Source organism: Nyctereutes procyonoides, unplaced genomic scaffold (assembly GCF_905146905.1).
Source record: "Nyctereutes procyonoides isolate TBG_1078 unplaced genomic scaffold, NYPRO_anot_genome, whole genome shotgun sequence".
Lineage (NCBI taxonomy): Eukaryota > Metazoa > Chordata > Mammalia > Carnivora > Canidae > Nyctereutes > Nyctereutes procyonoides.
This window is the reverse complement of record NW_026575122.1, coordinates 27,527,070-27,539,811: the sequence shown is the minus strand read 5'-3', so window position 1 is coordinate 27,539,811 and position 12,742 is coordinate 27,527,070. Positions and strand designations below refer to the sequence as shown.

General features: G+C 35.0%; 1 protein-coding gene across 2 annotated transcripts in view; it reads left to right on the top strand.

Moving 5' to 3' along the window:
- Positions 1-11,605, top strand: part of NEDD1 (NEDD1 gamma-tubulin ring complex targeting factor) — a 46,749-nt gene extending 35,144 nt beyond the window's left edge. For both annotated transcript variants that reach the window (XM_055336611.1, XM_055336609.1), the window contains exons 11-15: positions 175-377; positions 1,265-1,418; positions 2,280-2,436; positions 9,407-9,473; positions 9,935-11,605. In XM_055336611.1, the coding sequence (XP_055192586.1) occupies positions 175-377; positions 1,265-1,418; positions 2,280-2,436; positions 9,407-9,473; positions 9,935-10,039 (686 nt within the window). In that variant the 3' untranslated portion in view covers positions 10,040-11,605. The remainder of the gene's footprint in view (positions 1-174; positions 378-1,264; positions 1,419-2,279; positions 2,437-9,406; positions 9,474-9,934) is intronic.
- Positions 11,606-12,742: the final 1,137 nt, after the last annotated feature.

Sequence of the window (12,742 nt, the reverse complement as noted above, 5' to 3'; positions counted from 1 at the left end):
AGATTTTGTATACATCAAGTAAGGAGTAGAGCTGACAAATGAATTTGCCTCCTGAATCCAGATTGCATGTCTTTCTACCATATCAACCTGTCGGTCATGTTAAGTGCTTTTCTTAAATATCCAACATTGAGGAAAACCACCATATGCGAATAGTTTTTTTCTCCTCTTTTTCAGCCATTGATTTTCTACCACAATTGAATTCAATCCTTCCTCCAAGAAAAAATCCAGTAGCTTCAAGCACTTCAGTATTGCATTCTAGTCCTCTTAATGTCTTTATGGGATCTCCAGGGAAGGAAGAAAATGAAAATCATGATCTGACAGCTGAATCTAAGAAAGTGTATCTGGGAAAACAGGAACCTAAGGACTCCCTCAAACAGGTATCTGCCTAAAAATAGTACTTGAGCTCACTGTGTGCCTTTGTTAGTAGCAAGCATATGATGAAGCTCATCATGAGAGAGAAAGCAGGCAACTGTCGGGGGATACGTCCTAATTATTGACAGTGCTGTACACCTATCAGGGAGAAAAATACTCTTAAATCATGAAGTCTCATGTTAAAAACTAAATACTTTTGAAAATCCGTCTATGGAAATGTTGGTGGTAACAGCAGATACAAACTTACACTGTTTTTTTTTTTTTTCTAAGACAAGGTACCTGACCTAGTTCATACCTGAGTTTTTTTTAGAATTTATTTCCATTGCAGCAGAAAGCACAAGTTACTGGTCAAGTCATTTACTCTAAGTCTTAGAGCTAATTGGTGGTGCTAAGAATGTATACATCTTCATTACCTTCTGCTATAATACAGTATCCAAAATAGCCAAGTAAGGGCTTAGAATGGACAGATGTTACCAGATGTTACCAGCAAGGCCACGTCTGTCACATTTTCATATTGATTTTTTAGAATGATACTGAAAAGATATTTAAGAAGTACAAAAATGTCTTCTGACGTATTTTTTAAATATTTCTGGCTGGTTATCACATGAGTTTGGGGATTTTCTTTTTTGGTGTGTGTGTGTGTGTGTCATTTTCAGTGACACAAAAGCAGATGCTTAGCAAATGAGCTTTTCCTTATCATGTTATCATTGAAATTATTTTTAATTAGTAAACTTGATTTATTTTGCCTCTTTTCTAGCAGTTTCTTTTCCTTCTATATCCCTTCTTATTCTTCGTTTTTTTGACTCTGCTAGAAAAAAGAAAAGTAGATACAAGTTATGTATATAATAATGATAACACTAGAATTGATCTATTGTTTATTTTAAATGTAAAGTTTGCAAAGTTGATTTCTGGTACTGAAACTGGAAATCTGAATACCTCTCCGTCATCTAACCAAACAAGAAGTCCTGAGAAATTTGAAAAGCCAGAGAAAGAAATTGAAGCCCAGTTCATATATGAACCCCACCTCATTGGATCTTCAACTCCAAGTAAGTACATAAAACCTCCTGATATTTGAAAGTGTTAAGTTGAGAACTCCCACCATTTAACTTGAAGGGATAAATAAACAGTGATCATGACGAGGCTTGTCTACTGTGACTCTCTTACTAGAGGACAATGACATGTATATGAATGGTTAAACTCGACATTGATTTGATACTCTTGGTGTGAATTTGATTTTCAATCCAAGGTATAAGGGTCTTGATCTAATATGATACAAATAGGAATATAATGTAGGACCCTTTGAAAATGAGTCATTAACTACTTGAAATTGTCCCCCCCCCCCTGCCATCCATACTGAAGTCCTGTGTAGAGTTCATGCCATAGATCCTAAAAACTTGATCACATTTAATGGGATATTAGGTTCAGTTATACAAGTTATCTATAGAAACTCTTTGTATAAAAGTAACTCTTTTATATAGATATTTATATTTTAAAGTTTCTGTGGATATATTGCATTAGTATAAACACTGGGGCTTTGCTGGTAGCGGTACTTTACTCCTATATTCCTTCTGTTTATTTTTAATAGTCTTGGTTTATCTAGTTTGTGATATCTAAGATTCTTCAAGATTAATCCCTCTGTCGTATGTTATTATATTAGACATTTGGCCGTGTGTGTGTGTGTGTGTGTGTGTGTGTGTGTATATATATATATATATATATGACTATTAGAAATAATGTCATAGAAAGTTTCTAATATTTGTATTCCAGACAGTGAGTTTTTCTAAATGTCACAGGAACACTGTTCTTTACCAGTTTTTCAAGTCTTCTCATGCCAAATCTTACTTACAAATGTTTGATGTCTCTTAGTTTAAGCTGACTATTAATATTTTCTCCATTACTTATTTTAGATCCAAAGATAGCATCCTCTGTCACTGCTGGAGTTGCCAGTTCACTCTCAGAAAAAATAGCTGATACCATTGGAAATAATCGGCCAAATGCACCATTGACATCTGTTCAAATCCGTTTTATTCAGAACATGATACAGGAGACATTGGATGACTTCAGGTAGTTAGTAATTGAGAAATTGCTTTCTATCTAGACATTACCTGGCTTTTTTTATTAGATGTAAAACCAGAACCATAAGTAATATTGACAGTTGCTACTTTTACCTAGGTTTTGGGGTTCATAAAAGCAATAGAAAGCATGATGAGTTTTGTTGATCTTGTTGTACTGAATTTATTGAATATCATCCAGGAAAAAGTACATTTACCTAGGGCAATTATTAGATAGCTTGGCAGGGCAGTGTAGCAGGCAGGCTGCCATCATGGATTTTTTTTATCATCAAAATTTGAACAGATTCTGGTAATTCCCAATGATATTCTTACCTGAAATATTTATAGATCACCTGTTAAGTATGCTATGTGTAATAATGTAGTAGAGAAGGAATTTTTTAAAGGAATTCTGAATATTTTGAAGCAATGCATCAGAATATAATAGTGAATAAAACATTTTTTGCTAAGAATGTGTTCAACACTGTTGCTTCCTTTTACCTATCATCTCAATATATATTGGAAGCTATTTTCAATTATTAGAATCTTTTGTGTGTGTTTTTTCCTTTTCTGACATGTAGTTACTTAGTATTCTTGCTCTGATTTGGAATATATCTGAGCAACAATGCTAGTTAAGATGTACAGCTTTTGTTGGTGCAGGTTCCTTTTTTCCTTTTTTTCTTTTTTAAGATTGATTGATTTTAGAGAGAAAGCACAAGCAGGAGGGGTAGAGGGAGTGAGAGAGAGAGAGAGACTCTCAAGCAGACTTGGTGGGGACTAAGTGTGGAGCCTGACATGGGGCTCAATTTTACAACCCTGAGATCAAGACATGAGCTGAGATCAAGAGTCAGACGCTCAACTGACTGCACCACCTGGGTGCCCTGGTGCATTTCTTTTAAATGTTAAAAGTGTTTTTGGGGGATCCCTGGGTGGCGCAGCGGTTTGGCGCCTGCCTTTGGCCCAGGGCGCGATCCTAGAGACCCAGGATCGAATCTCACGTCAGGCTCCCGGTGCATGGAGCCTGCTTCTCCCTCTGCCTATGTCTCTGCCTCTCTCTCTCATTCTGTGTGACTATCATAAATAAATAAAAAAAAAAAATTTAAAAAAAGTGTTTTTGGGGCACCTGCACAGGTGCAGTTGGTTGAATGTCTGACTCTTAATCTCAGCTCAGGTAATCTCAGCTCACCTCAGGATTCGTGAGTTCAAGCCCCACATTGGGCTCCATATGAGAGCCTGTTTTAAAGAAGTGTTTTGAAAAAAATATTTTTGCATGTTAACAGTGTATTTTTAAAGTAAGATAATCATTTTTGGTCATTTTTGATATTTACAACATGCCTAGTATATGTACTGCATACTAGAGATACAAATATAAGTAATCTGCCCACAAAGGCCTTATAGTTGAATTATGGTAGGTACAATGTGTCCGGTTAAGGTATGTATTCTTTAATGTGGATTAATTCATTTGTGACTGGGAAATAGGACAGTGATGACAACGATGGTGAGGAATTGTGTCGGTTCACATAACAGTTGCTAAGACAAAGTATATGAACATAGCTGAAGGCAGCAAACCCCCTGTCAGTGCCCATCTCTTCCTGTTCCCTTCCTTTTAACCTGCTTTGGCTTTGTGCCAAAAAACACAAAATGTTTGGAAGGACTTATTTTGTGATTGTTCCCCACCTTTGGATATTTTATCCTTGCCTCCATCCTTGACAGCCCCAATCCTTTCTTCTTTTTTCTTACCTCTTGATTACCTCACCATTTAAACAATGCTAGTATTTTTACTAGGGTTTGTTTATTGATTAATCCATTATTGATTATTGATCAATTAGTCATTGATTGTTCATTATTTAAACTATGCTAGTATTTTTACTAGGGTTTAATTGTTTTTATTAATGCTCTCTCTGGTTACAAGGTTGCATAAATTTTAGGTAGTCTGCTCCAATCCTTTTTCTTTAAGTCCTGTTATGCCCGTTTTCTTTCTTTCTTTCTTTCTTTCTTTCTTTCTTTCTTTCTTTCTTTCTTTCTTTCTTTCTTTCTTTCTTTCTTTCTCTCTCTCTCTCTCTCTCTCTCTCTCTCTCTCTTTCTTTCTTTCTTTCTCTTTCTCTCTTTGCTTTCTTTCTTCTTTCTCTCTCTCTCTCTCTCTCTCTCTTTCTCTTTCTTCTATTAGTTTTATTGTGGTGAAAACATTTACAATGAGATCTACCCTCTTAATAAATTTTAGCTCTACAATGCAGTATTGCTAACCTTAGGTACAATATTGTACAGCAGATCCCTAAAAATTACTCATTTGACTAACTGAAATTTTGTATTTGCCATTTGGCTACTTCCTATTTCCTGTTCTCCTCAACCCCTGATACCTACTATTCTATTCTTTGCTTCCATGAGTGTGACTGTTTTAGAGATCTCATATAAGTAGAATCATTCAGTATTTGTCCTTCTGTGACTGGCTTATTTCATTTAGCGTAATGTCCTCTAGGTTTGTCCATGTTGCATATTGCATAGTACATGATTTTCTTTTTTTATGGCTGATAATATTCTGTTACACACACACTACATTCTTTAAAATCTAGTCCTGCTATTTTCAATATATAATTTTAAAGAATATGAGGTTTTTCAGGAATGTATAAATGTGGCAAAAGAGAATTGTCTGGGTACAGCTGACCTTAATATAGTGTGAGTAAAGCAGTGCTGGAAAGGGAGACAGCTCTTGTGCTGGGGCAGATTGGGAAAGACAGTGCTGCCCTGCCTTCGGCTTTCAGCATGTCTTGCATACTTACCTGCACCTGGGGAGTAGGGGTGAGTAGGACTGCTCTCAACTATTCTGCCCCTCCATGAACCATAGGCAGCCCCTGCTTGGGACTCAGTGCAGACCCAGAGTGGCTCAAAGGGTTTCTATAAATTCACTCACTCTGATTTCAACCTACAGTAAGTCTTGCATAGCTACACCGTACAGTGGAGGAACGGAGGAGGTGTGGAGGGGCTCTATCAGCTGTCCTTCCTCAGCTGTGGAGGCTGCTATCTGCACAAAGGTCTGGAGTGCTTCAGGCAGGTTACTCTCAGTTTCCACAGCCCGTGGACTTCACAGGCCCTGTGCATTTCTGCCCTACCGTGTCTCTCTCAGCCCCCTGCCCTTCCCCTAGTTGTTTACCTAAGCACTCAGCGAAGGCCTGTGGCAAACAGTTAGTGAGTGGACGGAGACTGTCTTTGTGGCTAGGACTCCTTGGATTCTAAACTGTTTGATTCTAAATTGTTTGATTCTAAACTGTTGTGCCAATCCTACTTGGCCTTCAGAAACCTATAAAAATTGCAGTTAGTTCTCCCGACCCTATCAACAGCCACTGTCCAACCCTCCACCCCCTGCTCTATTGAGGATGAAAAGCCATGGGTCTCGCTTCTAGGAGGGACTCATCATTTTCTGGACTTTCATTCATTTAGATTTCTTTGCACTCTCAAGTTGAATTTAAAAATGTATGATTTTATAGGTTATCTGCCTTGTCCTCACTCTGAGAGCTGGAGAGATTACTTCCTAAGCAGAAGTCTATGGGTCTACTTTTATTATCTTTCAAGAAGATTCCAGTTTCCTCTGGCAGGCACATCACTTTGTTCCTATACTTGCTGGCTTTCAGGTTTTCTTAGGGCTAGTTTATTTCTGATTTGCCTTTTATTCCTAGCGTTTAGTCTCTGCCCTTCTACAATGCCAACTGAATATCTGGAGTATTCACTGGGTCTTTTTACCTTGGTGGGTCCTGAACTTTGGCCTCTATTTCCCCAGCATCACAAGGCTGCCAAAATCTTTGTCTACCCTAGCTGCTGCTTTATGTTTGTTTTTCTGCCGTCTAACCCAGTATAGACATTGCTGAGGAGTCAACAGATATCTTGAGGGGGAGATTGCAGTTTTAGGTTTATTTTTCTGCAGGTACCTTCTTGGTACCTTGAAGCCTTGACTGCTTTGCTGTCGCAAACCCTAGCACTCCCCAACCCAGTGAGACTCTTTCAAACTCCAGGCTTCTGTTTTCACTTCAGCCTCTTTTCCCCAGAGGGAAAACTGTATAATAAACACATTCCCACAGAGGGAAAAGCAGAGGTAAATGTGGGGCTTACGTACCCAACTTCCCTTCTTTGCAAGACCATAGCCCCTCAGATCCTGACCACCTTAGTGGTTCTTTGATGCTTTCAATTTGTTTTATTTTTTTAAAGATTTTATTTATTTATTTGAGACTGAGATAGCACAAGCTATGGGGAGGGGCAGAGGGAGAGGGAAAAGTAGACTTCCTGCTCAGGAGGGAGCCCAACTCAGGGCTCGATCCCAGGACCCTGAGATTATGACCTGAGCTGAAAGCAGCCACGACTCAGCCGCCCAGGTGCCCCCAGTTTATTTGTTTTAAATCCAGCTTTTGTCATACTTGAAAGCAGAAGAGAATTAAAAAACAAAAAAACTTATGGTTGTAGCAGAAAAAGTAAGATACTTAGGAATGAATCTGACCAAAGATGGTAAAGATGTTTGTAGAAAAACAGTTAATAATTTATTAGTAAGCATTAACACTTAAATAAATGGAAAGATATGAAGATGTCAGTTCTTCTAAATTGGTCTGTAGATTGAGTACAATTTCAATCAAATCCCAACTGTGTTTTTTGGAAGATGATGATAGGATAACTTCAAAATTTATGTGAAAGAAGAAAAGATCCAGGAATAACCAAGACACTCTAGAGAAGAACAAGGTTGAAGGGGACTTGTTTGTCAGATGGGTAAGCTTAATCTTTAAGCTATAATTACAATAGTGTAGCATTAGCACAGGATGGACAAATTGCCCAGAGAAATCAAATGGACGAGAGCAAAACCTGGGCATATATAGAAATCTGATATATGATAGAGAAAACTAAAGATCCCTATTCCCTGATATTAAAAAAATCAATTCTACCCAGCATAAAAGTTTAAAGGGTGAAATTTTAGACATTGTAAGAGAATTTATATGTGACTTTAGGGTAGAAAAGTTATTAAAACATAAGAGGATACACTACCAATAAAAACAGATTGGCAAATTTGATTGTGTTGTTAGGTCAGTCATTAGAGAACGTTGATAAGGACTACTCATTACAAGACACCATTAACAAAGTGAAAGGACAAAAATCTATCTGCAGGTCTCATATATCCAACAAAGGATCAGATAATGTAAAGAACTCTCAGAAACGAAAAAGAAAAAAAGACATTCAAGGGGCACCTGGTTGGCTCAGTCAGTTAAATGTCTGCCTTCAGCTCAGGTCATGATCTCAGGGTCCTGGGATCCTGCCCCGTGTCGGGCTTCCTGCTCAGTGGGGAGTCTGCTTGTCTCTGCCCTTCCCCCTGCTTGTGCTCTTTCTCTCAAATAAATAAATAAATAAATAAATAAATAAAATATTTTTTAAGATTTTATTTATTTATTCATGAGAGACACAGGTAGAGGTAGAAGCAGGCTCCATGCAGGGAGCCCTGTGTGGGACTCGATCCCGGGGCTCCAGGATCACACCCTGAGCCAAAGACAGGCACTCAACTACTGAGCCATGCAGGGATATCCATAAAATATTTTTTAAAAAAGGACATTCAATAGAAAAGCAAGGTTAAAAGACATGGACAAGCATTTCACAGAAGAGGAATGGTCTATGAACATCAGGAAAGATGTTGAATCCTATAGTTAATCAGAGAACTGAAAATGCAACAGATTTTTCACACCCATTAGATGGGAAAATGTAAAAAATCTGGCAAGACCAAATCTTGGTGTGGATACAGAGCAAGAGGAATTGTGTTATACTACTGACAAGCATGTCCACTGATACTACCACTTCGCAAATATTTTGCATTATTTTGTAAAACTAAGTAAGGATACATCTGGATCATACCTTTAACTCAGCATATCTACTCTTGGGTATATCATTTACAGATATGGGTTCATGTGGATTGGGAAATTATATATATGATTGTTTATAACAACATTGTAATAGTAAGATCGTGAAAACAATCCTAAAATCCTAATGTCAATTGACAGGAGAATCTGTACACTGATACAAATCAGTGGCTTACAAATATATAAAATATGAATAATGAAAACATGATATTGAGTTAATTTCTTAAATGTACACTACTCAGTACTAAATAGGATGTGGTATTTTTGTAATGCTCAAAACCAAGCATAGTGAAAATATATTGATTGCAGCTTCTATGTTACACAGTTTTTTAAAAACATTTTTTAAACAAAATTCATCAGAATAGTGACTTCTTTCCTGGGCTTCTTCTATGTTAGGTGATAGAGTCAGAAAGGAGCACAGAGGAAGCTTCTGTAATTTTGGTAATGTTCTAGCTCATAAATTGTGTGGTGGGTAACTGATTCTTTTATTATTATACTTCATAATTTTCATGTATTCTTTTGTAGGCATGAATGAATTAATTTTATAGTGTAAACTTTTATAGTGTAACCTATAGTATAACCACCAAAATAACCCTTCAGCATTCTACTGGAAGTATTTTTCTTAATAGCCAAAACATTGATAATAGTTAAAACATTGTAACCTAGTAAATTACCTATATTATTATAATATAATAATATAATTATTATAAACCTGTGTCTTTCTTTGATGACAGTTTCTACATTAAGGAATGTGTAGTATGAAAACTGTATAGGTATACAGTTGGGATTTGTATACTAGCTCCAACATTCGCTGCTTGTTTAGATAAGTTTTAACTGCTCTATGGCTCAATTCCTTCATTAGTAAAATGGAGGTAATAATTGCACCTAATTGTAAAGATTAAATAAGTTCTTCCATTTAAAGTACAAGGAACAATGCCTAGTACATAGTAAATAAATTCTAGGTGCATTGGTATTTTTTATTATTAGTATTATTATTACTAACATCCAATAATTTGAAACAATGAGAAAAGTTTAGCCAGTTTTTTGAATGATCTAGAATTGGTGAAACCATTATAATTTTACCAAGTATTTTACATTCTTCCTTAGAGAAGCATGCCATAGGGACATTGTGAATTTGCAAGTGGAGATGATTAAACAGTTTCACATGCAGCTGGTAAGTATGACATATTTTATTTAAGTGAGTTTAGAGTTGTGGATCTAAAAAGTCCATTAAAAAGTCATATGTTTTTGCTTTATTATATCTAGTTGTTAGGATAAATAAAGAGGGAGTTTTAGAAATTTAATAAGTAAAAGAGATTTTAACTAGTCACCCTTTTTAACTTATTCTGGTTAAGGCTACTTTTCCACGGCTTGCTTGTTTGTTTGTTTGTTTGTTTATTTTAATAAGTAAGCTAAAAGTTTCCCACATTTGTAAATATAAGCCTTCCAAATATATAACTTTTACCAGTGATCTTTCATTTATATTAACAAAGTAGTAAGGATGGTTAAGTACAAGAAATACCATTCAGCTAGTTAATTGAACATGACAGAAATGATAGCTGAATGTATGTAAAACAGCTTGCTTGCCAAATGTGAAATACCAATGATTTCAAAAGCATTTTTCCCCTTTTCTAGAATGAAATGCACTCTTTGCTGGAAAGATACTCAGTGAATGAAGGTTTAGTGGCTGAAATTGAAAGACTACGAGAAGAAAACAAAAGACTACGGGCCCACTTTTGAAATTTCATTGAATACTGCAGTATTTTATAATTTGGGAAGCTTCTGGCAACACAGAACTGCCTGGAATCAGTATTGTTTTCATGGTCTTTGGGGGAAAAAAAGTTTTTTTTTCAAGTAAAATGGTGATGGGATTTTTTACACCAACCACTTATTTCACCTTCACTGACTCAAAAATATTTATATTTTTATATTAAAAAACTGTACAACATGTCATCTGCCTAATAGAAAAGTCAACAGGATCTTTATTTTCTGAAAGCTTTAGCTATACACTAAGTGCCCTTTTTCATAAGAAAAGAAAATTGTGCAAAAAAAAATAGGTTATGTATGTTTTTTAATCACCTTTTTTTAACAGATAATATTTTTGATTGACAATTGCCTTCCAAATTTTTTTGGATGTTTGATGATTAAAGAGTTTGATATTCCTTCTATTTTTATGGTAAAGGTAATTTTAAAGTGGCAGTTGGTGTTTCTAAGCAATTGACTAGTAAAACACAAGGTTGATTAGTCATTATTTTGTTAACTTGATATCAAGTCAAGTATGACTATTATTTATTACTTGTACATTTCATAAGGAATTTGGGGGGATTTTGAATTGCACAGATTACATTATATATCTATTGCATTTATGTGTTTTGTACTTCTCACAAATCTCTACTCCTGTTTGGTATTTTTTAGCTGATTTCACTTAACCTATGAAAACGTTTAGGGGTTTATAAGACTTGACTAGAGCTGTGTATCTACTGATTATCTCATGAATTAATACCATGCAAAGTTACTCTGTAAAGTTTCAATCAATATAATTCAACTTAAATCAGTGAAAATTTTATATTAGATCCTAAGCATTATAGTATTAGTTTCATTTCTTACCTTCCAAATGAGAAGGGTGGATTATTTTGTTTCAGGGTTCATATCATTAACTTTCTGTAATTCTTTGTGTGCTGTGTGTAATGTTTTTATATTTTTGACCTTACTACAAAATTTAGAAAGATTAATTGTCAGAAGAATTTACATCTCTCTGGTAATGGGGTGGCTATATACATCTACCTGCTATGATCTACAGTTTTAGTGGTATAAGAATAGAAGGTCTACTGGCTTGTTTATCTTCTCGTAGTCTCTTGTCCCAAAGATTTAAACTATGTACCTTATATACAACATTTGTACTCTATTTGACTCAATAAAAAAGAAATCTAGCTAGCTTACTAACTTTATGATTTTCCAAAGTGGCGAAAATTTTAAGGATATATTTAATAAGTGTAAACCTACTAATAATCACTTCAGGGAATAAAAACAAATATTACTTTTTCCCAGGGTGGCTCAGAGAATATGTTTGTGTTGAAGTGTAAAGGGGTATTAATGTGATCTTTTTTCCTGACAGATTATTGGAAGCATTATGATTTGTAACAAGTTTCCTTGTATATCATCATCAAACAGGTTTAGAAAACGTAAGTGTGTTTTGCTTACATGCTGTATTTAAGTCCATTAATGTTTTCCAATTGCCTTTTTCTGTAAATGCACATAATGTGTATTTAAAGAGGTGGGATAAATAAAACAATTTTAGTAACTTTATATGTATAGATGAAACATTTTTATCATGGAATTTAAAAGCTAAGTAAATACAAAAAATAAAAATTGTATATGGTAAAAATGAGATACCTGAAATGAACTTCTGCCTCTGGCCAATGGAATAATAGGGATTGGATTTACCCATTTGAAATTCTAAAAACACAAAATATGAGACTCTTTTCAAATATTAGATATTTGGCAGCACAGGACAGTGTCTCCAGAGAGAGGGAAACAAATGAGACCCAAGAAACTCAATGAACCTCTAAGTATAAGAAATAAAACTATACCAAAACACATCATAATCAAATTCCTTAAAACCTGTGGCTGAGGAAAGGTCTTAAAGCAGCTAAAGTTAAAAGACAGAAGACGAAAGACAATAGTATTCATAGACAGTGGAGTAACTAGCATCTTTAAAGTACTGAAAGAAAAATACTTAACTTTGAATTCTATACCCAGCAAAAATATCTTTCAAAAACAAAAATGAAATAAAAACTTTTTTGGACCTTGAAAGCCTGAAAGAATTCATCACAAGCAGACTTGCCCTACAGGAAATATTAAAGAATGCCTTTAGACAGAAGGAAAATGGTACCAGATAGAAATATGTTTCTATGAAAAGTAACCAGGGCACCAAAAATGGTAAATATGTGAACAAATAAAAGGCTTTTTTTCATTTTAAATTATCCTTAAAGGGTAATTAATGATTTAAAGCAAAAATAATGACAAGGTATTGTGTGGTTAATAAAAGTAAAGCGAAATGTCTGATAACAGTATCAAGGATAGGAGGGAAATGTAAGCATACTACTCTAAAGTTCTAATGTAATACTACACTGTGAGATAGTGTAGATTAGTTGAAAGTAGACTGATAAGAATGTATGCTGTAACCCTATAGCAACAATAAAAAGGAAAGATCATAACTGATAAAACAACAAAGATGATAAAATGTAGCCACAAAAAATATCCAAAAGAAGGAAGCAAAGAGACAAAGAATAAATGGGACAAATAGAAAAAAACAAAACAAAACAATAGGACGGTAGATTTAAACCACAATATTGATAATTACACTCATTATAAATTGTCAGTTACCCTGATCAGATTCAGTTTTTTAATCCAACCATATACTGAATCCATGAAATCTATTTA